The sequence below is a fragment of the Cynocephalus volans genome, chromosome 10, assembly GCF_027409185.1.
Source record: "Cynocephalus volans isolate mCynVol1 chromosome 10, mCynVol1.pri, whole genome shotgun sequence".
NCBI classification, from domain to species: domain Eukaryota; kingdom Metazoa; phylum Chordata; class Mammalia; order Dermoptera; family Cynocephalidae; genus Cynocephalus; species Cynocephalus volans.
Genome location: NC_084469.1, coordinates 110,624,628 through 110,650,657, shown reverse-complemented (window position 1 = coordinate 110,650,657; position 26,030 = coordinate 110,624,628). Strand labels below are relative to the sequence as shown.

At 51.1% G+C, this 26,030-nt stretch overlaps 1 protein-coding gene across 2 annotated transcripts; it reads right to left on the bottom strand.

The window, feature by feature from the left end:
* Positions 1-1,032: 1,032 nt before the first annotated feature.
* On the bottom strand, positions 1,033-25,713 carry SUGP1 (SURP and G-patch domain containing 1). 2 transcript variants are annotated; one of them, XM_063111380.1, is made up of 14 exons: positions 25,680-25,713; positions 23,790-23,961; positions 19,502-19,605; positions 17,490-17,717; positions 15,377-15,500; positions 15,007-15,107; positions 13,741-13,864; positions 10,886-11,241; positions 5,019-5,125; positions 3,836-4,013; positions 3,283-3,389; positions 2,169-2,314; positions 1,426-1,555; positions 1,033-1,194 (listed from the first exon to the last, which is right to left on the bottom strand). In XM_063111380.1, the coding sequence occupies exons 1-14, from the start codon at positions 25,711-25,713 to the stop codon at positions 1,168-1,170; spliced, it is 1,938 nt and encodes a 645-aa protein (XP_062967450.1). In that variant the 3' UTR covers positions 1,033-1,167. The 2 variants fall into 2 exon arrangements, with proteins under 2 accessions (XP_062967450.1, XP_062967451.1); XM_063111381.1 differs by having other exon boundaries at positions 15,377-15,488; positions 25,680-25,710.
* Between the last annotated feature and the right edge of the window lie 317 nt (positions 25,714-26,030).

The window sequence follows — 26,030 nt, the reverse complement described above, 5'->3', positions numbered from 1 at the left end:
ACCTGAGACATTCCTGGTCCCCAGACCCTGTTGAGACGCACTCCCCAGGCTGCCCCCATGCTGGTTCCTCTTGGTAGCATGCAGAGCCACAGCTGAACAAGACCAACTTCAGTCCTGGGCCCCAGCAGGCTGGCTGGCTGGGGATAGATCCTGCCCACCTGGTTCACAATGCTATTTGCTAAATGACTGTGTCCAGGTTGGCCCAAGAGCCTGACTCTAGCTCGAGTCGTTGGAGCCTGTGACCAGGGAGCCCCTAGCCCCCACAGGGGTTGGGCAGCACCTTGTCGGATGTGTGGGGGAGCAGGTGGGAGATTCCCAGGCCTTGATACTCCAAGCACAGCCCGCAGACCTGCAGAGCTGATGGGAATGCAGATTCCCACCCTGCCCAATCTGCTGACCTGGCAGGTGGAATAAAACACAATCCCCAGGTGGTCTCTGCAGCTTGGCCTGTGCCACTCTCCTGCCTCAAAACCTCCCGCTCCAAGGCCCCCACTTCCAGGATGTGTCTGATGTATTAGCATGGTGCATCCAGCCATGCAGCTGTATTTCAAACGCATGAGCCCCAGGAACTCGTGTGTCTGTCACACTGGTGGAACCCGCCGTAGTCAGGGTAGTCTGGGCTGCAGCCATCACCAGCCATGGCTGGTTGCATGTGCTGGGGCCTACCAGCACCACCTGCCAGGGAGGTGAGAGTCACAGGTATGCCCCAGAGCCACCAGCCCCACAGGTCTAAGGAAGGCTGGGTATGCCTGGAGACCCGTCTCTAACCTCCTGCAGCACAATGCTAAGCTGGAAGTTGCTCAACAACCCTCTGGCCCAGGCATGGCCAGGTCTACAGACAAATTTGGCCACAGCTGAGCTGGGACCAAGCTGAGCAGGGACCCATGGGCAGACAAGGGGCCAGATGGTGCTCCAGGACCCCTTGGGTGCTGGGGAGCCTCCGAGATGACATCTTGCCTCCACCTGCCCAACCTAGGCTCACTGCTGAGGAACAGGAGGGGTTCCTGGCGATGGCAGGATCAGGCTGCTGCGTCAGGTGAGCACTGGGACTTTAATACACGGCACGACACTAGCAACAATGGGAGGGGCGGGCAGAAATGCAGCCCAGAACATTCCACAGTCCGGGGTCCATCAGAGAAGGTACGTTTGCATGCTTCTCCAGGATACTCAGTAGTAAGGCCGTCTGGGGTTGTTCTGTGGGAGGCAAAAGAGGTCAAAAGGGGAGAGGGTTGAGGTCTCCAGTCCAGAACCTTCGAGACAGCTGAGCTCACAGCCTGCAGATGGCAAGTTAGGCTTTGAAGATGGGAGGAGGAGAGTCCTGGCCTAACTGGACTGGGAAGGACCCTCCTGTTACCACCACCACCACCCCCTTCTGAGACATCAGTGCACCCAGCCAGAAGCAACTGGGAGCAATGAAGCACACACCAGGGGGTTTGGCCGGAAGCGGTAGGCCAGCATCATCCTCTTGCGGAAGGCCTCATACTCGTCATCTTCCTTAGACAGCTCAGCTGGCCGGTCAATGCCAAAGCCAGCACCGTCCACCGTGGTGGTGCCCCTGCAGGGAGGCAACAGGATGGGGTGAGCAGGGGCCAGGCTGGTGCCATTGGGAAGGGGGAGGCAGGGCCTGAATTCTGGCCAGGGAGGTCCAGCCTGGATGGGCCTGGCGGCAGCACCTTCAGGAGCTTGAGGTGGGGGACATCTGAGTGGGGACACCCCGCACTGTGAGAGGAGGAGGAGCCCAAGGGGGTCCAGCCCCAGGGTCCTGCATCAGAAAGAAGAGCCCCCAGTGCAGGTTATCACAGCTCCAGGGATGGCAGGAAGCTACTCAAGGACAGCACCTGTCACAGGCCAGCCAGCAGGCCCCAAGAGGCCTGACCCATGGGTATGAACACATGCACACCTGGCCAGGGGAGACTCGGGAGAGGAAGGAGCCCCAGGGCTGGGGAGGCCCACGCCTGTACAAACCCCTGCACCACTGGCTTGCTTTTGTAAAGCGTGTGCGGTGCATCGCTGTAATCATTTCACCAAAGAGAAAAGCTATGACGTACCAGGGTGAGGGTGGGGAGGCAGGAGGGGAGCCCCTGACCCCCAGAGTTCACGGCTCCAAGTACCTCTGCCCGAGCCTTTCTCCCGCGCCCCTGCCTTTCTTCCCCAGGGGCTGTACTCACTTGTTGACAGGGTTCTTGATGCCCTGGCCCTCTGAGCCCAGCCCCTCGCCCTCCTTCCAGCCCATCTTCATCAGCATCTGGTAGCCAATGTTCTCCACGGTGAGCTTGAACTCCTTGTACTCTGAGTAGTCAGGCTCCCGACCCTCCTGCAGGGCAAGGAGGTGACCATCACCCACCAGGTATGTAGCCGACACAGGACCCATCTGTGGCCCACAAATCAGCCCTCAACTTTGGCCTCACTTGACACTGGGACCACCTGCCCTTCTGCCTCTCTTCAGACCCAGTTCAGACTCCTTGAGAACAACCAAGCTCTTCATTCTTCTTAGGGTTCCCAGGGCCTCAGGGCCAAACTTAGCACAGAGCTCCCTGGTGGCCAAGTCAAAAGGTGCAAGGTATCCAGTTACACAGGCCTTATCCAGCACAGGAAAGAATAATGGTTCGCCAGCAAAGAAAAGTCTTATCTTCAGTTCTGAGAGCAATTTGTTACAAAGTGCTAAAAAGAGGTGGTCAATGAGGTTACCACCTTCTTGGATGATGTTATGGGATACAAGAGAGTTTTATAAAAAAACCTCAAAGAGGGCCGAGCCCGTGGCGCACTTGGTAGAGAGCTGCGCTGGCAGCGCGGTGACGCTCCCGCCGCGGGTTCGGATCCTATATAGGACTGACGGGTGCACTCACTGGCTGAGTGCCGGTCACGAAAAAACGACAAAAAAAAAAAAAAAAAAAAAAAAAAAAACCTCAAAGAGACAACATGGGACATGCCACGTCAGCCAACTCTTCTCACGAGCCCAACAGCAGTGGGAGCAGAATGTTAAGCTCTTGTTCTGGAAAGGCCAGTCCACAGGGGCTTCTGCTGGAGAAATGCTTTGCCTGTAAACTGCACTTAATTGGCTCCACTGGAAGCAGAATTTCCCCTGCAGCCCCAGGAAATGTTTCTGAAGCAGCAGCTGAGCTGGTGTTTGCTAATTCCCTACACAGACAGCGTCTGTCATAAACAGATGCCTCCCACAGCAGGAGGGCCCGGCTCAGGCTGTGAGCATGTGAGGTCCAGAGGCAGCTGCAGGAGGGGCTGGGACACAGCAGGGGCTGGTGCCTGGGGGCCCTCCTGGCTCACCTTCAGGGCCTTGAAGGTCTCCATGAACTTCTCCAGCTCATCCGGAGGCAGGAAGTCTCCGATGAAGTGTTTGCCCCGGCCCATTTTCGTCAGCTGCTCAGCCCACTCTGCTCAGAGAGGCGGGAGAGGTGAGCAGAGGGAGAAGGAGGGTGGGGAGTGGGCCGCATGGCTACCAGAGCACAGGCATGCATCGCAGTGGGAGTCTGGGGCCTCCAGGGAGTGAGGGTGCTGGTCTGTGACTCCAATCAGAGCCCCTGCCCCCCAGGCAGCCCTGTGGAGAGTGTTTTGTGACACACTCAGCACAGCTCTCCACTCCCATGACATCGAGACCACCCCTTTTTACCACTGAGGAAACTGAGGCCCACAGAGGCAGTCTTTCACCCAGGGCCTCACAGCATGGGAAGCAGGCCAGGGACCGAACCCTCATGGGTAGACGACTTGTGACCCACGTGTAGTGCCTCCAGGTGTATTCCTGAGAGCAAGGCACCATCCCACTCAAGTCCCTGTCCCCCCAAACGCCCCCACCCCCCACCAACCCCGCGACTGGGCCCACCCCGCGTCTTGTCCATCTCCATGCGCCGCAGCTGGTGCTCCCAGGTGCCCAGCTCGCTGTCCACCTCCTCGTCACTGTCATAGCCATGCTGGTGTTGCTGCACTGCCTTCTCCCACAGCAGCTGCATGTCCTGCATCGCCCGCTTGTGCTGCATAATCATGTCGTACATCTGCTGCATCTGTGGGCACGGCACACACCAGTGAGCAAGGGCTGTACACCACAGTGTGCAGGAGGCTGGCCCCCCTCACTTCTCCTGTGCAGGTTTGCCCCCCTCCTCACCTCTCTTGTGCAAGGCCAGCCCCCCTCCTCCCCTCCCCTGTGCAAGGCCAGCCCCTTTCGGCTCCTCTCTGCAAGGCGAGACCGCGCCTTCACCTCCCCTGTATAGCGCTGGCTCCCCTCACCTTCTCTGTGTAAGGCCACACCCCCAACTCTCCTCTGCAAGGCCCCCTGGGCCAGCTGTGAGACCAGACTCATGAGCAGCAAAGCTCTAAGTGAGTGCTCAAGCAAGCACTGAGTCTGGTGTCAGGACACATCCTGGGTTCCCTAAATTCCAGAATTAAGCATGGAGGACCCCTGTGCCTCTGAATAAGGGCAACTTGGGCTACTGACCCCTGGGAGGATTGAGGGTGATGTGATGGAGCTGTAGGCCTGGATGAGGGCACCAGGGGGAGTCAACCCCGGGATGGACAGGCAGGTGCCTGCAGCTCCTCAGGGAAGAAGCGCAGAGGCCATGCCCCTGGCCGCAGAGCTCCTGGCTGGCCCAGCCAGGCCCTAAGATCCCTCAGAGTGCCCTGTGCTAAGCAGGACTGTCCTGTACTAGATGCTGGAGGCAACTGTGGAAGAAAATCACAAATGGAGGCTACTCCAGTAGGGGTCAGCTCTCAAGCTTAGTGGGAAGCAGCTGTGGAACACAGGCCACAGGGGCTGCAATGAAGCCAGGCGCCTCCCTGGAAGCACAAGAGGGCCGGGGTCTGGGCTCTGGGCCCAGCTGCAGGCTGGTGAGGACACTCAGGGTGTGGCATGCTACTGATGGTGGATCTGTCTGCCAGGGAGCCTCGCCACTGACCACAGGCTCTGCCCACACAAAGAGGCTTGGTGAGCACATGAACACATCTGTGACTGCTACACTGTGGGGTAGGGGAAAATACTGCCCCCGAGCCTGCTAAGTCCTCTGCAGCCTTACCTCCTGCTGCTCCTTCAGCTGCTTCTTTTGGGCATCTGAGAGCTCCGTGACTCCCACCAGACCCACAGGTTTCCACTTCTCATAGCCGAGCCCCTTGAGGTCCTGAACTGGAAACCAAAGACAAAGGGTAGTCAGTGACCAACACGCAGGCCCCAGGCTCTGCTCCTGAGTGCAGCACGGATGCCATGTGGTAATGACACCCAAGACACCTGGTGCAGTGTCTTCTGCACAGTTGGGCCCTCCTGTCATGATGGTGAGCATCACGACTTACTGTGAAGACCTCAGGAGACATGCTGGATGTTGTCACATGCACCCATTTTGCTTCCCTGTGACCTCTCCCGGCAGTCTCTACGCTCCCCCATGTTGCAGACACAGACACCAGGATTTAAAGGTTCAGGGCTATGCTCAGGGTCACATGGCTAATGGGTGCCAGGGCAGGGACTTCGCAAAGTCAGAGATATGAGAGCTGAGATGAGCATGCGTGTGTGTGCATGCACACACACCAGCTTCACAGAAGGCAGCCCTGTCGTTAACACACCCAGCGGAGATGCACATAAGCTTCAGAGTCTGGCTTAGGACTCAGCTGTGTGGCTCCCTGCACTCATTCAGGGGAGGCAGTCACCCATCCTCAAAGCAATTGATATTTAATTTGGCAGCAGATTCAGAACTTGGCTGGAGCCAGCAACACCAATCCATGTGAAGATGCTGCAATGGCCCATCTGGGTGGCAGAGACAACCACCCCTCCAGAGGTGGCTTCCTGGGGAAAGCTGGGCAGGCAGGGGGTGGGGGATGTGCAAGGGCCCCTCTGGTAGGGTGAAAAAAGCTGGGTCTTCCCACCTCACCAGGACTGGGGCTTTGCCCCTAAGAATGGCCCACAATTGCTCCTTGGTCCCACAATTGCACCCCTAATCCCTCCTCAAAGGTTTGTGGGGGCAACAAGGATGTGGGGAAGGCACAGGAGCCAAGGTCTAAGCAGCCTGCCATGTGCCTGGAGTGTGACCAGTCCCTCTCCTCCTTGGGGCACTCCACCAGCAAGCAGGTGGGTGGGAGCTGCCCAGGGTCCCCTGGGGACAACGTGGTCCAGTGGAACTGGAACCTGGGCCTGAGACTTTGCAGTCTGTGCTTGTCCACTAGACCATGGGGGCAGCTTCTCTATCCTCTGGAAGCTGGGGCCAGACTCAGGGACGTGGTTTTAGTGGGTGTCTGGCTGGGCATCTCAGAGCTGGGCTGTGCATGCATCAGAGAAGCACCCAATCTGAGCATCTTCCTTTCCAACTGACACTAGGGTTTGGCACTTGAGCAGCAATCCAATCCTAGGTACCTTCAATCCTGACTGGAGTTGCTACCTAGGGCCTCGGCAAGTTCTAGAATCTTCATTCAGTAACTTTTCTCCTTGACCTGGAATTTCTGAGGCCCCTAGGACCAGGGAGGCACCAAGGAAGAATCTGGCCCTCAGAGCTGGACAGGCAGGGCCACAAGCCAGCCGTGGGACCTGGTGAGCTGCCTTCCCTCTGGGGCCCCAGCCTCATCTTCCAAATGCAGGTGACAGCACCAAGGAACAGGACACGTCTGACTCCTCTGTGCACCTGTGTGTCAAGCGCCAGTCAAGGAAGGGTGAGGGCAGTGGAGGTGTTTCTGCCCACAGTGCAGGCTGCTGGGCAGGAGTCAGAGAGATGGCATGAGATGGCCTCTCTCGGCCACTGATTATCAACTGCATAATGCAGTGACAAGAGACCCATGCCCCCCACAAACTCTTGTGGGTTTGTGGTAGGAAACGAGAGACCACGCCACACTGGCTGTCCTTGAAACCACTGTCAGAGAGGGAGAGGTTAAAAGCGACTATGAAAACTGACTGTAGCAATCACCGTGTTTCCCAAGCTGTCTATGACAAGAAAGAGTTCAAATACTTTAAAGTTCAAGGCAGACAACAGGATGCAGGTGCATGTTCTCTACAAGAGGCTCACTGCAGATCCAAAGACACAAACAGGTTGAAAGTGAAAGGATGAAAAACATATTCCATGAAAATAGTGACCAAGAGAGAGCTGGGATGACTGTACTAGTATCAGAAAAAATAGACTTTAAGTCAAAAACAGTTACAAGAGACAAAGGAGAACATTATATATTGATGAAGGATTTGATACAGAAAGAAGATATAACAGTTACAAAATGTACCTAAAGGGCCCCCAAAATACATGAAGCAAAAACTGACAGAACTGGGCCGAGCCCGTGGCGCACTCGGGAGAGTGCGGCGCTGGGAGCACGGCGACGCTCCTGCCGCGGGTTCGGATCCTATATAGGAATGGCCGGTGCGCTCACTGGCTGAGTGCCGGTCGCGAAAAAAAAAAAAAAAAAAAAAACTGACAGAATTGAAGGGACAGATAAATAGTCCTACAACAATAGCTGGAGACTCCCTTACCTCACTTTTAATAACGGATAGAACATTTAGACAGAAGATCAATAAGGAAATAGAGGACTGAACAACACTATCAAATGACTAGAACTGACAGACATATATTGAACATGCCACCCAACAATGGAAGAATACATAGCCTTCTCAAGGGCACATGAAACACTCTTCAGGATAGGCCTTGTTAGGACACAAAATAAGTTTTCATAAATTGAAAGGAAAAAAAAACAAAAAAAACCCCTCATACCAAGCATCTTTTCCAATCACAATGGAATGAAATAAAAAATCAAGTACAGAAGGAAAACTGGAAAACTCACAAATGTGCAGAAATTAAACAACACACTAACGACCAATGAGTCAAAGAAGAAATCACCAGAGAAATTAGAAAATACTTAGAGGTGAATGAAAACAAAAGCGTAACACCCCAAAACTCATGGGATGTAGCAAAAGCAGGGCTAATTAAAATGGAAATTTATAGCTGTAAATGCATACTTAAGAAAGGAGAAAGGGGCCAGCCCATGGCTCACTTGGGAGAGTGCGGTGCTGATAACACCAAGGCCACGGGTTCGGATCCCATATAGGGATGGCCAGTTAGCTCACCGGGTGAGTGTGGTGCTGACAACACCAAGTCAAGGGTTAAGATCCCCTTAAAGGCCATCTTTAAAAAAAAAAAAAGGAAAGATCTAAAATCAGTAACAGTTCACCTTAATGAACTAGAAAAAGAAGAGCAAACTAAATCCAAAGCCAATAGCAGGGAGGAAATAATAAAGATCAGTGTGGAGATACATGAAATAGAGAACAGAAATACAAAAGAGAAAATCAATGAAACCAAAACTTCGTTCTTTGAAAAGATCACCCAAATTGACAAACCTTTAGATAGACTAAGAAAAAAAGAGTGAAAACTCAATAACTAAAACCAGAAATGAAAGAAGGGCTATTACTGACTAAAAATAAAATAAAAATGTAAATAAAAAGGGCTATAAGAGAATACTATGAACTGTACACCAACTAATTAGGTAACCTAGACAAAGCACACAAATTCCTAGAAATGCACAAACAACCAAAACTAACTCAAGAAGAAATAGAAAATGTGAATAGACTTAAAACAAGTAAGGAGATTTAATCAGTAATCAACCTCTCAACAAAGAAAAGCCCAGAACCAGAAGGTTTCACTGGTGAAGTCTACCAAATATTTAAAAGATAAAATAACACCAATTCTTCTCAAAATCTCCCAAAAAACTGAAGAGGAGAGAACATTTCCAAACTCATTCTATGAGGCTAGTATTACCCTAATACCAAAGGCAGACAAAGACACTACAGGAAAACCAAATTACAGAACAATACTCCTTATGGATATAGATGCAGAAATCCTGTATAAAATACTAGAAAACCAAATTCAGCAGCACACTAAAAGGGTTATAAACCATAACCAAGTGCGATTCATCCCAGTCACACAAGGATGGTTCAACATATGAAAATCAATGTAACACACCACATTAATACAATGAAGGAAAAACCCCTCATGATCATTTTAATTAATGCAGAAAAAGCATCTGACCACATCTAACAGCCTTTCATGACAAAAATATTCAGTAAACTAGGAACAGCAGGCAACTTCCTGAGCACGATAAAGGCCATATATAAAAAATGCACAGCTAACATCATACTCAATGGTGAAAGACTGAAAGCTTTTCTTCTAAGATCAGATACAAAACAATGATGCCCACTTTGGCCATTCTATATAGCACTAGAAATCCTAGCTAGAGCAATTAGGCAGGAAAAAGAAATAAAAGGTATTCAAATTGGAAAAACAGAAGTAAAACTTTCTATTTGCAGATGACAACATCTTACATGTAGAAAACCCTAAAGAATCCACTAAAAATACCCTGTTAGAGCTAATAAACAAATTCATCAAAGCGACAGGAAATGAAATAAACACACAAAAATCAGTTGTATTTCTACACACTAGAAATACAATCTGAATATAATCTGAAAAGAAGTGTTTTAATGCCATTTACAACAGCATTAAAAATCACTTAGGAATAAATTTAACCAACAAAGTGTAAGACTTGTACAATGAAAACTACAAAACACTGTTGAAAGAAATTAAAGACAACGTAAATAGATGAAAAGACATCTCATGTTCACAAGTCAGAAGACTTAAATATTGTTAAGGTGTCAATATTACCCAAAGGGATCTACAGATTCAATGAACTGCCTGTCAAAATCTCAATGGTGTTTGCAGAAATGGAAAAGCCATCTGAAAATTCACATGAAAATTCAAAGGACCCCGAACAGCCAAAATAATCTTGAAAAAGAACAACAACATTGGAGGACACACTCCTGATTTTAAAACTACAGTAATCACCACAGTGTGGTACTGGTGTAAGGACAGATATATAAACCAGCATAGTCCAAAAGAGAGCTCAGAAATAAAGCCTCACATCTGTGGTCAATTTTTTACAAGCCTTTCAAGACCATTCAATGGGGAAAGACCAGTCTTTTGATCAAATGGTGCTTGGAAAACTGGATATTCACATGCAAAAGAATGAAGTTGGACCCTTACCTTATTCCATTTCCAAAAATTAACTCCAAACGGATCAAAGGCCCAAACTAAAACTATAAAACTCTTAATCTTCATACACTGGACTTGGCAATGGTTCCTTAAATATGACACCAAGATCATGGGTAACAAAAGAAAAAAATAGACAAATTGGACTTAATTAAAATTTAAAACTTTGATGCATCGAAGGATATACTATTAACAAAGTGAAAAGACAACCCACAGAATGAGAGAAAATCTGTGTGCAAATCATATATCTGATAAGGAGTCAATATCCAGAATATATAAGAACACCTACAGCTCAACAACAAAAAGACAAATAACTCAATTAAAAAACGGGCAAAGATCTAAAATAGACATTTCTCCAAAAAAGCTATACAAATGGTCAACAAGTATATGAAAAGATGCTCAACATCATTAGTCACTAGGGAAATGCCAATCAAAACTACAGAGAGATACCACCTCATACCTACTAGAACGGCTACAACAAAAAGGTGGGGATGTAGAGAAACCACAACCCCTGCGCATTGGTGGGACATAGAATGGTTCAGATGCTGGGTCCTCAAAAACGTTCAACACTGAATTACCACCTGACTCAGCAAGTCCATTCCTAAGTATACATACGAGAGAATTGAAAATAGGGATCTAAATAGTACCGTTATGCCAATTTTCATAGCAGCATTACGCACGACAGCTAAGAGGTGAAAACAGCTCAAGTGTTCATTAACAGATGAAATAAATGGATAAGCAAAACACGGTATGTACACACGATGGATTATTCAGCCACAAAAAGAAACTAAATTCTGATACACTCTGCAACATGGATGAACCCTGAAAACATGCTCAGTGAAAGAAGCCAGACGCTTCTGAAAGAGGATGGGGAGGGATCGGCCCACCTGAAAGAGGCGAGGGAGAGGCATCCACGTCCCTCTGTACCAGCTCAGCAGGTGGGAGCTCCACTTTGTCCTCTTCAGGCCCCCACCGGCTCTTCCGCTTCCTCTTCACAGTGGCAGTGGAAGCCGGCTTCCCAGGGGCAGCTGGAGTGGGGGTGACGGCAGGTGCAGGGGTAGATGAGGCAGGGCAGGTGCTGGTAGGGGGCAAGGACCCTGATGGGGCCTCAGGAGGAGAAATGCGCTTCTGGCCCAGGTTAGGTGCTGTAAGGGTGCCCGTGGAGCCAGTCTTGGCTTTCCGGAACTCCTCCAGCTTCTGTCTGTAGTACTTGTACCCTTGGCTGTTGGGTTCATATAGAAAGCTGCAAAGGAGAGTTGGGGGGTGCACTGTCAGCTGGGCCTGAGCCCACTGGTTCTGGGCAGGGGCAGCTCAGGTCTTGTGCACCCAGGTTGGCCAGAGTCACTTTAAAGTCATGTCAGGGTCATGGTCTCCACCACGACCTCCTGCCTTGCCAGGTCTCAGCAGCTGCTGGCTCTGGCAGCCTAAGCATGAGGAAGTGTGATATACCCATGACCCCTCACGATGCCCTTCCTTCAAGCCGTGGGCCACTCCAAGCACCCACCCCCATCTTTCTCAAGTGCCCATCATACTGTCATCCATCCTCCTGCTTCGATGGAAAAGGGGAGGGCACCCTAAAACCCTACTCCAACCCCTAAGACAAGTGGTGCCTTCACGCCAAGAAATGCTGAATTGTGTGGACAACTGACACCAGAACAGAAAGAGGGATTTGTCCCAAACACGACAGGTACTCTGATGCATCCCAGAGAGGTGTTAAAAACAGGGAAAGAGTTGAAACATACACTGAACATCAGAACAGACCAGGGAGCTGGGCTCCAGCCCACATTGAGGGCAGGCAGCCTTGGGCAGAGCAGGTGGCCCTGGGTTCAAAGGCGTGTCCATCTGGCATTTCTGTGCTTTGGGGCTGCCTCTCACTTGACCCCACATGAAGATTAGGCAGTCTACTTGGTACGATCCTGCATACCCTGCTGGGACCATGATGAGCCCTGACTCTGTCACACCTCAATCCGCCCCTCTCTGGCTCTGGCAGTAAGCACGGTGATGAGCTCCTGCAGCTGCTTCTCCACTAGCTGCCTCAGGTACCCATCCTGGGCGGCCTCCCATGGCCCAGCCTCCACCACAGCCACATGTGACCAGCTGAGCATCCACCACCAGCACTCCCCAAGTGGGGAGTAACCACAGAGCGCAGCCCAGAGCTGCCTGTGCTGATGGCGCTCTCAGTTCTAACATCAGGAGAAAGGCTGGGTTGGAGCTGCTGGGCCCTGGACCCCTCTGACTGGGCAGAGCTGCCTGGGTTCAGGCCTTGAACTAAATTCCATAACCTCGCCTACTTTTCCTTAGATAGACTTCCGCGGTCAGAGGCCACTTAACAATGATGGACAGTAAACTAACTTTCTTATTTAAATAAACTCAGGTAAATGAGAGAAGGGCGCAATGACTTAAAGTGAACCACTAATTCAACGTCAACCTGTTTAGCGCAGAGTCTTGGACAACAACTCAATGGCCATCAGGGCAGGTCTTGAGATTGGGGATGTCCAGGTGGGCCTCCAGCCCCAGGCAGACCCCTCTCCTGAACTCTAGACCCAAACACTCCACAACCCCCATGCTCTAGCCACCCTTACTCCTGATAGTTGCCCACTTCCTCTGCCTGCCTGGCCCTGGCCTGGACATGTCTGACCACCCTCCACAACCTTGGCCAGTGACCCTGGAAGCATAAGTGACCCCATCATTGCCCAGTTTAGACCCTCCAAAGGCTCTCAGTGATTACCCTGACTCCCTCACGACCTGGCCCTGCCCAGGTCTGCATCTGGTCCAGGCACAGCACCTGAAACCTCTGCTGCTTCATGCCTGCATGGCAGTCCCTTGTACCTCCTTTGCTCTGCATCTAGCCCATGCAGGCTCACATGGGGACGTGACTGGCCACCTGCCCAGCATCCACTCCCACTTCTCTCCCCCTGCTGAATCAAACAGCCAAGATAGCTGGATATTTTGTTATGTGCACGGTCATAGCTCCTCACTGACTGAGTTGGGACTTGTGTTACTTGAGGCCAAAAGCATCCTCACGGGTGCGCCGCCCACACCACCCCAAACGTCCACTCCAGGCACGACTTTCCCAGCCCCTGCCCTGTAGCAACAACCCCAGGCTTCCACCAGTTTCCTCTGGCACAAATCAGGTGCCGACCCACCTGCTGAATAAATGCACAAGGAGCACGTGAACACTTACCCAGCCCTTGGGGCTGGGGAGTGACTGTGTGGCTGGGGACAGCAGGGAGGCCGGGTTGTCACCTGCTAGCCCCTCTGTGGAATCTGCACACAGGCTGGGAGTTCCCACTCCTCAGATCCTGAGGTTCCATGTTCCCTCCCACTCCCCTTGTCATAAAGGGGACACCCTGAGAACACACACGGTACAAATGGTTCTGGGGATTTCCCCTCAAGAGCCAGGCCTGTCCCCAACCCAGGACTGCTCTCTGTCACAAGGGGAGCTGGGCAAGTGCTGGAGATTTTCTCCATGAGGTGCCTAGAAAATACAAAGGCCCCAGAGGCCGCTATGCGCCTGCCGCAGAGACCATCAAAGGGTACTGATGTGTGTTGGGATGTCCCATGGGGTGAAAGAACTGGGCTCTGGGGTCAGAAACTTCTGGTACCAAGTTCAGGCCCCGCCAACTTCTCACTGTGGGACCCTAGCAGGTTGCTGGACCATGCTGAGCTATTACTTCATTTCAGGGTTCAGGGGGGCTGTGGCCAGGGTGAGGGTCACCTCCCCAGTGGGCCCCTCCCTTACCTGAAAGCCTGGTTCTCACGGTTGTTCTGGAGGGCAATGGTTTCCACCTCAGGACCCCCATCTGCTATGAACCTGGCCAACTTTTCTGCAAGGTTCTTGACCTCTTCATCCTCTGGGGGTGAAACTTTAAGCAGGCTGTCAGTACTGAGCTCAACTCACCACACCCAACAGCCTAATTTCTGCTAAGAACCCCACGAACAACAAGTGGGGTTATCTTAGGAGTGATGCAAAGAGAAACAGGCAAATAGGAATCAGATTACTGCACTGGGACCAAACGCAGAAGCTAACATTACAAGTTATCTTGAGCCCTGGTCGCCTGCCCCTACCCACACTGTAGGTCATGAGGGCCTTTGACATCCACTGGGACAAGGGATCAGAACATGAGGACTGGTCTGGGTCAGGCAGGAGGGGAGATGGGAGCCCCCACCCTAGTCCCCAGGCCACATGGGAGAAGGATAGCCCTCCTTTCCCAGGGAAAGGCAAAGAGCTGCAGGTGACAAAACGAACGACCTTCTGTGGCCCATGTTTGGCCTAAACATTCATCCCCCATGCCACAGCCCCAGTGCTTGGCTGGGATTTTACATCGTTACAGCTGGTGATTGGCTGGCACCTCCTCCCTCCTCTGAAACTTATCCCACCAGAATCTCACCAGCAGATTGTATCAGCTCCCCGCCCCACCTGGCACTCCCTCCCCCAGTGCTAGACACTGCACTTGTCTCAGTGTGTCCTCCATGCCTGGCACGAAGCTGGAGCTCCTTAACACTTGTTAAAACAATGATGAACCAACAAGCCAATGCTCCCTCTGCCACCTTTACATGCATAGGATTGATCTGCTGGACATAACTCTCCAAGAGCACCTGTGAACCCCGCATGCCATGCTTGGTGCTCAAACTTCACCTTGTCCCAGGAGGGAGGGTGTCATCACCCCATTCCCAGAGGAAAGTACGGGCCTTGACTGGCAGCCCGCAGGGTGCCACCACATACCACAGCAGCCTCCAAGAAACCCAATTCCTTTTTTTTTTTTTTTGAAAAAGATGACCAGTACGGGGATCTTAACCCTTGACTTGGTGTTGTCAGCACCACACTCTCCCAAGTGAGCTAACCGGCCATCCCCTATATAGGGATCCAAACCCGTGGCCTTGGTGTTATCAGCACCACACTCACCCAAGTGAGCCACGGGCCAGCCCTAAGAACCCCAATTCCACATCAGGGTATGGTTATGTCCACACACCTCCCCAGAACTTCCCTCCTCCTCCGCCCACTTACCTTTCTGAGAGGCTGCCTGCGACTTCTGTGCTTCCTTTCTTATCTCGGCCACTTTCTTTCTGTAGTAGAGGAATTCCCTGCTATTCTTATCATGCAAAAATCTGGAGAGGAAGAGATTTGCAAAAGAAGAAAATAAGACTTGGTAACAAGAGGGCGGGTGGACCATGTGGCTCCTCTCATGCAAAAAAAGCAGCTTGGCCAGCAGAGACGCCTTGCCACATGGGAGCCCCTTGCAACCTCTGGTGTGAATTAGAAAGCACAAGCACCCGGCCCGAGGTCACCACGATGAGGTTACAAGCACATCCGCATGTGCGACTGTGCAGCAAACGCGTGAAACAGCCACGGCTTTCCCTTCCCCGGAAATACTTACGCAAACGCTGGGTTATCCTTGTAGTCCTCCATAGCTACTTTTTCTAACTCGGGGCCTCCTTCTGCCACAAAGCGGGCCAATTTCTCTATCACTTTCCGAGTCTCGGCTCCCTCTGGGGGTGAAACTTTAAGGAGGCTGTCAGTACTGGGGTTCAACTCACACACCCCACAGTCAATAGGCACACTCTCTCTACGAACCACAACGACAGAGGGGTGGGGGGAGAAGAGTGTGCGATGCGGGAGGTTGTCGGGTGTCCTGGGTCCGAGCACAAAGCACCGTCACGAGGGGGGTCGGTCTCCCAACACACTGGCGGGAGAGAAGCGGGAGAGCCTCCCAGAGGCTGTGTTGATCCCCAGGCTGGGAGAGAGCTGGAGGAACACATATCCAGCCTCCCCTGGTTTTATTTATTTATTTTTTTGGAAATGCTTAATTCTTTTCTTTATTTACCAGTGTTCTTTCATCCTTCAAAGATGACAAATTCTTTTTAAAAAATATTACAAACTCTGATTTAAACGCATTGGGTGGGTTTCAATCCATGGCAATTAATGTCATCATAGAAGCTCTGTGGCCGGTGGAGCCTCTTCAAGCTGGCTCCTGGGAGCTTTAGACAGGACCCCAGGAGTCTCTGACGGCCTCCTTGCCATCTGCTGGGGCAGGGAGCTCCAGGATCATCTCATACTTCCTGCCCAGACCTAGAGCCAGCCATTTCTCCAAGAAGTCCTGGTTTCCGTTAGTGAGAAATTGTGTTTCCAGACCACCATCTGGGCGCTAGGGATGCTCACTGCAACAAGCTTAATCATTATCTTGGGGCTTTTTCAGTGAACAGAGCTATAAAAATATATTTTTACATTAAGGGTTAGCCTTCCCTTTGAGTCATGTGGAACCTACTTTTGCGTTTTTCGCTGGCCTGTTTCTGAGGCTGTCTGTCAGCCACTATATGGATCACATCACTTTTATGAGACTCGCAGGAGAAATTTCTCACCGTTAGCCGGTGCTGGGCAACTAGGCTAGATGTGGAACCCGCAGCTAATCTTATTTCCCTTGTTGCTTGGGCTGCTGGGAAGCACTGGGGGAAGGGGGGTGACATGAGGCCCCAAGAGGATCCCTATGAGGTCCCGGGACATTCTGTGCTTGCCCCTCTCCCTAGCCTCACCCTCCTCCCACGTGCCCAACAATCCTGACCTAGTCACCATTTACAGGAATAGGTGCATTACTGAGGACACCGCTAGAACTGCCAGATCACCTCTCTAAGAAAACATGCTCTCCCCAGCTCCATCATGACGGATGGTGCAGGGTGCCAGGCTGACCTCTGATCTCCTCAGACACATGGCCTGAAGCCTGCACCCTCATTCAGAGAAAGGGGTCTAGAAACTGTCACAACATATCTACATGGTCGCTTCAGGCTGTCCTCACTGCCAGTGCGATGTGACCACGCTGGCTGGCCCTCCACATGGCTCAGGCGTCCCACAGCCTTGTTCTGAATGGGGACAGGGCTGGACTCACTAGGAGTCCCACTGCTGCCACCACTCTTCGTCTTCCTACAACTGCAGGGCCTGGACAAGCTCACCTAAGACTGACAATCATCCTCTTCCAGGGCCAGGAGTGAGCGCCCAAAACCTGCGCACTCATACTTCTGGTCCAAACCAGTGGGGACATGTAACCCACAATGAGGATCAGTGCTTTGGGGCCTCAAGGGCTCAGGGAGCATTTGCTCAGGCTAGGGAGCCTCAAAGCTCCTCTCGCTGTATGGGATGAGCAGATACACAAGGACGCCCTTCTTGAGTGAATGCTCCCCCAAGGACTGTGCACCTTGCCCTGGCTGGGGACAAGCTACTACATGAGTGGACAACAGTTTCCACTGCTCCCAAGATGAAGCCCATGCTCTAAAGCATGGCAATGCTCCCAAGTACCCTCCCCACACACTCCATTGCTCTTCTCACAGTGGAGGGCCCCACTGTGGCCCACAGCCTAGCCCAGAGGCCTGGCAGCCCCCCTGACCACAACCCCAAGCACCTCATACTCTTGGACATGCTTGCCCTGGTCACCATGGAGCCTGCTGGGCAGAGCGTGCTGATCAGCTGGTGGAAGGAAGGGTGGCAGCCCAGCAACCTACCTTTGATCTCCAGCCACTGCTCATAGTCTTCCTCATCGTCCTCGTCAGGAGACTGGAAGACGCTTGGGCGGTGTGCCACGGGCAGCTGTTTGGCATGCGAGTAGTTTTTCACCTGGCCAAGAGGGCTGCCCAGCCCCAGGCCCGTCCGCTTGCTCAGGAGAAGGGACCGCTTGCCAGCACTGGGGGTGGGTGTGCTGGCAGGGGCGCTGGTTGTGCTACAGGGGGCATCTTGGGAAGGAAGGAAGGATACACACACTCATGGTCTGTAATGCACGTCTCCCCGTTCCCCATCAAATCCAAGTTCTGTGGGCTTGGAAGCACACAGAGGAAGCAACCCCCATTTTACAGATGAAGACGCTGAGGCTGAGAGAGGAAAAACTCCTTGTAGTTCCCCAGCCAGGACAGGATAAGCTGTGACTCTGCAGGCAGCAGCTCCAGCTGGAGGCACCTCAACCATGCTACACCCAGAGCCAGGGGACCTGTCAGCTTTTATGGGTAAGACCTGAGTCCCCACATCCTAGTTTACAGCCACTCCTTCTGACAGTCCCTGGAAGCCAGCCTCGCCAGCCTACGTGGTGCTCTTGGCCTGACACCCTTTGGGTGAAAGACTCAAACAACACTTCCTTCTTCTCTATTTGGCCTTGGGTTAGCTTTTCCTTAGCTGTTCCCTAAGGTCGAAGGTCAGCTGTCTCAACAGCAACATCTCCTACGGTAACAATAAGAGCCTACAAATAAACTACACAACTGTAGACACAGGTGGCTTCCCCCAGGAGGTGATTCTCATGCCTAGTGTGCATCCCACTGTGATCCCGTGGGCCAGGTGTCTCCCCAACCTACGGACAGGGGTCCCATTCCTTGCACAGGGGTTGCCGCCTGGGAGGGCTGGGGAATCCTCTGGGGTGACGATGGCAGTGGAGCACAGTTCAGGGCACTCTCACCCATGCCCTGGTCTCCCCAAGAACCCACGGGTGCAGGAGCGCCCACAGCAAGGCATGAGAACCTTGAAAGCGGTGTCTGATGACTTCAGGCAGAGCCCTGAGCTCAGTGGGGAGCAGCATCATGACGTGGCCGGCTCCCCGCCCTGACGGCAGGACTAGGGCCCCATTGGTTGTGTCACAGGCTGGCTCTGCACTTCAGGCCTCATCTTTCTAAACCCCAATTTCCCCCATGGAACATAGAGTCAAGCAGCTAGTGCTGCTTGTAGACGTTGACCTCAACAAGAGAGACTTTTATGTAGTGTCTGGATCTAAAAAAAGTCACCCCAAGTAGAAAAGAAAGGTGTGGCCAAAAAATGCACACTATCTTATCATTCAAGTAAATGGTTAAGTATCCAAACAATGCCAACTACTAATCCAGGGAAAGGACAACCACTGGAATCACCAGGACACATGAAATCTGTCAACAGTGGTTTCCCATGAGAAGGGGGAATGGACTTCAACTTCCTAAGGTGTTGTGGTGTTTTCGTTACTAAGTAAAAAGATCAGAAGTATAAGCAACAAAACATTAAATCTGTGAACTCTGGGTGGAAAGAATACCACACATATTGCCAAATGCCTTTCAAAAGAAAACTTCAGCCGCAGCAAGCCCTGAAACTTGTCGTAACTCTGAAGCAGCTCAGATGTCTCAGGCCAGCCTGGTGTCTGTTCAGACCCCATCTGCAGAAGGCCCATTCAGGAGGATCCAGCTTGGAGATATCTCCCCCTCCCCCACACTTCTCCCCAGTGGGAATCACACCCACCTGCCCACGTCCTCAGGGTCTCACAGCCCTGGCCCAAACCCCTGGACTGAAACCTGGTTTGTCAGTAAGCACCTTGAGGGTGGGCTCTGCACTCGCCCCCTTGGTACTTGGTCCGGGGATGGTTGGACCAACGGTGCTCATGAATGTGGGGTGAGAGGAATGAGTCTGAGGCGGGACCTGTCACTTCTGAAGTGCCCAGGGACTCTCAGGGTGGGGCAGGGCGGGTTGGGGCGGGGAGCCGAGCAAGGGAAGGGGGTGGCTCCGCTCTGCTCACCTGTGCTGGTCTGTGCCTTTTGCAACTTCAGAAACTGCTGCAAGAAGCTACCGTCGTTGGCAAACTTGTTGGAAGCACAGGAAGAGTTGTGTGCATTTGCAATTCTAGAACCAAGACAGAGGACTCCGGAGGGTGAGCTGGTGAGAGTGGGGTCTCGCCTCACCCTTCATGGCTCCACACCCACCCTGATGTTCTTGCCTAGTGGGACCCAAAACTGGTCCCCAGAGATGTCCGGGGAGTACTGCTGAGTGCACAGAGCAGGCTTCAACGCAGTACGCTAGGAACAATGTTGTTCCAGTAAGAGCAATACTACACATGCTTAAGTTATCTCTGCCCGAATTTCGGCCCTCCAGGTCCAAAGGGCCCCCTGACAAGCACCTGTCCTACCTGTTGTCAGTTCACTCTCTGGGTTGCTGCTGACTCACATGTCTGTCTCCCCAGCTAGACTTGGAGCTCTCCGAGGCGGGGCCTGTGTGTGTCTTCACCCATGTGTGCCTGCTGCTCTGAGCCTGGGCAGCAAGCAGTTCTGTGGCATCACATGTTCACAGGAAAACATTCAAAGCATGTCGTGGTGGGAGAATTACAGGGGAATTTCATGTTGCTATTATTTTTACTCTCTCCTTCTCTTCCTTTTTCTTTTGCAAAGAGTATGTTTTACTTAAAAGTTTGTTTTTTATTTTTATTTTTTTGGTGGCTGGCACGGGGATCCAAACCTGTGACCTTGGTGTTACAAGGCAGTGCTCTAACCAACTGAGCTAACCGGCCAGGCCCCCAATTTGGCTGGCCAGTTAGCTCAGTTGGTTAGAACCTTGTGTTATAACACCAAGGTCAAGGGTTCGGACCCCACACCAGCCAGCTGTCAGAAAAACAAAAAAAGAAAAAAAAATCAGCACAAAAACAAACCTAGGGGCCTAAATATGTTTAATCCAAATTTATTTTTCTCTTGTCCTAAAAGACTCATTATGAAACAAATGGAAATAAAGAAACCCAGAAATATGAAAAGAAAGGAGAGAAGCCCAGCAAAGTCTCCCACCTCGCAACAGCAATTACTAACACTTGGGTGTATTTCTTTACTGTGACATCAATTAGAAACAGAAGTAAGACTATGGTCATATCCTACTTCTTCCACTTTCTACTATGACATATCACCTGCCCCAATCCCAGAAACCCCTTTTATATAAATGCCGTTCAAAGCTGTGTGACATTCTACCATACGGACAACCCCAATAACTGGTAAAAGCTCACAGAGTTGACAGGGCTAGGCTTTTTCCTTTAAAATTAAGTTTTATCCTTCTGGGAATCTGCTCTAATGAAATAAATATGAAAACAACCTAAATGGTCAACAAGAAGCACTGATTAAATAAATTATGGGCCATCCACAGGGAAGATGGAACAGCCCTGAAAAGTTACAATTTTAGAGATAAAGCAATCAAACACATCATTAAAGGAAAAAGAAAAAGGCAGGATGTAAGATAGTACCTACAATGTGGTCCTATGTACGTCAACAGACATTAGAATTAAAAATTGTTAGGAAAACAACTTTTCATGTAACAGCAAGGTCAAGGGTTTGGATCTTCATACCAGCCAGCCACCAAAAAAGAAAAAAAAAAGAAAGAAAAACAGTTTTCCAAAAGGCTACAGCACTTGTCTCTGGGTTGCAGGGTTATATTGGTGATGCTGGCTTTTCCTCATTTTCCTCTCCATTTCCCAAATTTCTACCATGTCTATGAACAATCTTTAAAGTTTAAAAAAAAAAAAAAAGCGGTAAAAGTTATTTTACATGAAAGAGGAGACTCTGCCAATAAACCAGCCTCGACACCAAACAAACAGGGTTTCCTGGGGACCCTGGGCCTCATGCTCACACCCTGTGCACTTCCCTCAGGAGGGAGAAGCAAGAGGTGGGGAGGACAGAAAACAAGAGCGCACAGCTGGGCTGCGGAGAGGCAGTACAGGACCCCCCCCCCCCCTTGGAAACAACTGGTAACACACAGTAGGAAATAAAAACACTGGTTCTTGGGGAACAGGTAAACAAAATACTCTCTACCTATATTCGGCCATCAAAAGAAATGAAGCCTTGATACATGCTACAATGTGGATAAATCTCAAAACCATTGTGCTAAATGAATGAAGGCCACACAATGTACGAAACACCTAGAATAGGTAAATCCAAAGAGACAGAAAGCAGATTAGTGCTTAACAGAGGCCAAGAGAGCAGAGAATGAGGAGTGACTGCTAATGGGGACTAAGTTTCTTTCTGCCGTGATGAAAATAAATGTTCTGGAATTAGATACTGGTGATGGTTGCGTGTCTTTGTGAACACATTAAAAATCACTAAACCGTACAGCTTAAAAGGTGATTTTTATGACATGTGAATTCAGCGAGAATACATTTAAAACCATGATGTTCTGAAGAGCTATAATGCAGCAAAAAGTCTTCTACAAAGTATCACGGAGGGGGCAGCAGCATTATTGACAACAGCTAAAATAAGGAAAAAACCTAACTGTCCACCAATAGATGAGTGGATAAACAAAATGCGGTATATCTATATAATGGAATACTATGTAGCCTTAAAAAAAGAAAGAAATTCTGACACATGCTATAACATGGGTGAGCCTTGAAGACATGTTGCTTAGTGAAATAAGCCAGTCACAGAAAGACAAATACTGTATGATTCCACTTATGTGGGGTAGTTAATTCACAGAGACAGAAAGTGCTTGCCAGGGGTTGATGGGGAAGGGACAACAGGGGAGTTAATGTTTAATGGATACAGAGTTCCCATTTTACAAGCTGAAAAAGAGTTCTGGAGATGGGTTGTGGTGATGATTGCCCAGCATTATTAACATATTTAATACCACTGAACTGTACACTTAACAATGGTTAAGAAAGTTTTATGTTACATGTATTTTACAATAAAAAAAAATTGGGCTGGCAACACAAAGGTCAAGGGTTTAGATTCCCTTATAGGTCAGCCGCCAAAAAGCAAATTTGTTTTTAAAGTGGGAGGGAAAGCAGGATACAAAGTTGATAACATCATGAAAGGTATGGAAAGTAAAAAGATCCAAATAGCTGTCTTGGGGTGACCTGAAGGGTTTTTATTTCTTCAGCTATAAATTCTAAACTTTGTTGTTGTATGCTTTTATGATGTAGAAAACCATCTTATTTCCAAAGAGTCCTGTGCCATGCACCCACCTCTCCTGATATTCCCATTAAACTGATGGATCCTGGCACTGAGATCTGGCAGCCTCCAGGAGACCCTCTGGGAGGCTATCCTACTGGACTTTCTCATCTTGGCCCAAGTCCTCCCACAACCCCAGGGATGAGAGCCCATGAGCAGCCACTCACACCCAATCTCCACATTCCTGAACGCCCTGGAGATGTGAGGCCCTGAGCCAAGCCTGGGTACATCAGGAATAAGGCTGAAGTCCTGCCATCAAGGAGAAACCACAAACTATTAGAAAAGGCAAAAGCTGGGCTGGCCAGTTAGCTCAGTTGGTTAGAGTGTGATATTGATAACGCCAAGGTCGACAGTTCAGATACCCATACAGGCCAGCCACCATCAAAAAAAAAAGAAAGAGAAGGCAGAAGCTGGCACAGAGCTTTGTGGAATGTTAACAGGGTCCACACTTTAGACCTGAAGACTGAAGTTCTTGGATCTCGTCACCATGATCACACACCACGCCCTACTCAAAACTGTTTGGTGCCCTCAGTGTTTCTCAGGACAATGACTGAGCTACCTCCTACCTCACTCCAGGACAGCCCCTTTGGTGCAGCACCTTAGGCTGTCTCAATACACAGGGGCTCTCTTCCCTCCCTGCCCTCTGCTGGGCAAGGCTTTCCCTGCTTCTTCAATGGACCAGCTCTGCACAGGCCTTCAGCATGCAGAGCCTCTCTGTGCCCCTGTGGTGGCCACTGTGCCAAGGAACACACTGCCTCATTTAATTCTCTAGCAGCTCTGGGGTGTGACCGGCACCCCTCTGCTAGCAGACTGTGAGCCCCATAAGGATAGGGACGGAGTCTGGGTTTCTGCCCTGCGTTACACCCCTGCACCCTGCCCCTCAGCTGGTTGGCAATAAATAACTGCTGAGGGAGCAAGCTGGTAGGCCCTTCTCTGGGCTACCCCCTTCCCCCCATTTCTCTGCTGCCACAATAAGCCTCCAGAGAGCACCTGTGTCATTCCTTGGCTCATCAGGTTGTGGCTAGGTGCAGGCACATTCTGACTACTCTCACAGCAAAACCCTCTGGCTAGTGACCCTCTAAGACCCCAATCCAGGCTCCAGGAGGCACTTACTCGCCAGGATGTGGAGGCTGAGGGCTGGCCACCTGATTCTGCTTGGCTTTCTGCTCCATTTTGGCTTCAATTTCCCGTTTCTTCTGAGCGATGAGCTCTTCTTGGTGAAGGATGTTCATGTTCATTTTTCCAGACTTGGGGGGAGCAACCCCAAACCACCGGTTAGCCTTTCCTGGGGAGAACAAAAAAAGCACATCAGAAATCACCTTTGTTCCACAAACATCCCCAAATGCAACAGGCTAGACAGCAACTGATGTACAGATTGATTCATATGTCTGTTTGTTCCTATATTCAGCAAACACTTACAGAGTGCCTGCTACATACCAGGTGTTGTACTAGGTGCTAAACAAGAGAGACGGAGCCTCTGCCCTCAATGGGACTCGCCTCTGGCTGGGGAGACAACAGACCCGTAACAAAAAAAATAACTGCAAACTGTGATAAGAACTTTACTAGAAACCATAAAAACAGTGAGAGAAAGTAACAGAGGAGTGTCCACACAGGTAGAGAAGCCAGAAAATGACTATTATAACAGCAGACATTTGGGCTGGAACCACAGAAGGAGGAGCCACGAACATGAAAAGCCAAATGAGGAGTGATCAGAGCAGAGGAAGGAACAGATGCAAAAGCCCAAGGAAGGAAGGAGCCTGGTGTGTCCAAGGATCAGCAAGGACCCAGAGTGGCCAGAGTGGACTGCTCCAGGAATGAGCAGAGGTGGGGCATGACAGGAGATTTGGGTTTTACTTGAAGGTCTTCAGGAAGCAACAGGGGAGTATTAAGGTAAGGAAGAATAAGATCCAATAGGTATTTTTATTTTAAAACCATCTTGGCTACTAGGTGATCATTCTGGTTACAGAGTGCACAGGCAGCAAGGAGACCAACGAGACTTGCTGACTCCAAGCAAAGGACCACAGTGTCTTCAGACTAGGTGATAGCTGTGGAGATGGAAAAGCACTTCAGACGTTCCCCACGGCACTCAGAATAAAAAGCACATTCTGAAAGTCGATTTTCAAGGCCCTGCCAAAGATGGCTCCCCTCCCCACTTCTGCTCATCTTTGACATTCTTCAAAAGGACAAGCCCATCCCACCCAAGGGCCTTTGCACTTGCCATCCCCTCCTGCGCGCAAGGCTCTGCCCTCCAGGCCTTCCCATAGCTGGCATCTACTCGTCTTAAATGTCTTCTGCTGGAAAAGGCCTTCCCTGACTACCGATAGCAACAACCCCCACCCCTGCCTCACATCATCACAACTTGCTCTTTGTAAATGTTTGCTTGTTGATGCACTGTCTGATTTCCCGGGAGAAAGAAACCCTCAGGAAGACAGGGCTCCGTTTTGGTCGCCGTGTACTCTCAGCACCTAGCACGGTGCCTGGCACACAGTGAGCACGACCTGAGTATCTGCCGAGTGGCTAACTGCATCCCATTCTGGGGGAGTCGGAAGGGCAAAACACGTGGGCAGGCAGGTTCACTAGACGCGGAAAAGTGCGCACAGGGTGCCCCAAGGCACCTCAGAGAGGCAGCTTCCCCAGAAAGTGGGACGCGGGCCAGACGGCAGTGGATACAGAGAGAGGGGCGCGGGATAGCCCACGGTGGCCGCTGTGCCAGGGAGCGAGCCTGCAGCAGCCCTGAAGGAGATTATTTCGGGAAGGTGTGCAAGGAGGACCAGCGGGCGGGCTCTACGGACAACCGGGCGTTCTCACAAACCAGCGGCGGCGGCCGCAACCTGAGGCTGAGGTCTCCAGGGGACGGGAGAGGTGCAGAAGCTGCCGCTTTGGGCTGCGCAGGGACTGAGGCGAGGGTCCCCTGGGTCGGGGCACGACCCTCAGGAGGGCGAAGAGGCTACACGTCTCCTCAAAAACCGCGGCCGGGGCTTGAGGGGAGGCAGGGGCTGTTACCTGCAACATCCCGGTTGTCCATCTTGAGAGTCATCCGATCCCACAATGCTCCAGCGCCACCTGAGGCAACTTATTATAGAGCGCATGGCTTTACGGGAGATGTAGTCCGCGTCCGTCAGCCACGCCCCGCAGCTCCGTGGACGCCTACGGTCTTCCGTCCAGGAATGCAGGTGTCAGCCTATCGGCGGTGTCTAAATCTCGGTCCTGAAGACCCGAGGGCGTCGCCTTTTCTCACACCTTCCCGGAGCCGCGGCCATCCAAACTACAAACTACATGCTCCAGAATGCTTTGTGCGTCAGCTCTCGCGAGAACCGCGAGAAGCGCCTGGCCCCGCCCTGCGCGCCTGCTTCC

Bases quoted from the DNA above. Each gene is read 5' to 3' on its own strand.
- SUGP1 (XM_063111380.1), bottom strand. From the start codon at position 25,713: ATGACTCTCAAGATGGACAACCGGGATGTTGCAG. The intron at 17,718-19,501 runs GTGAGCAGAGCG...TTCCTTCCCAAG, and splicing joins AAAGGCACAGACCAGCACAG to ATGCCCCCTGTAGCACAACC. The intron at 2,315-3,282 runs GTGAGCCAGGAG...CTTGCCCTGCAG, and splicing joins AGACCTTCAAGGCCCTGAAG to GAGGGTCGGGAGCCTGACTA.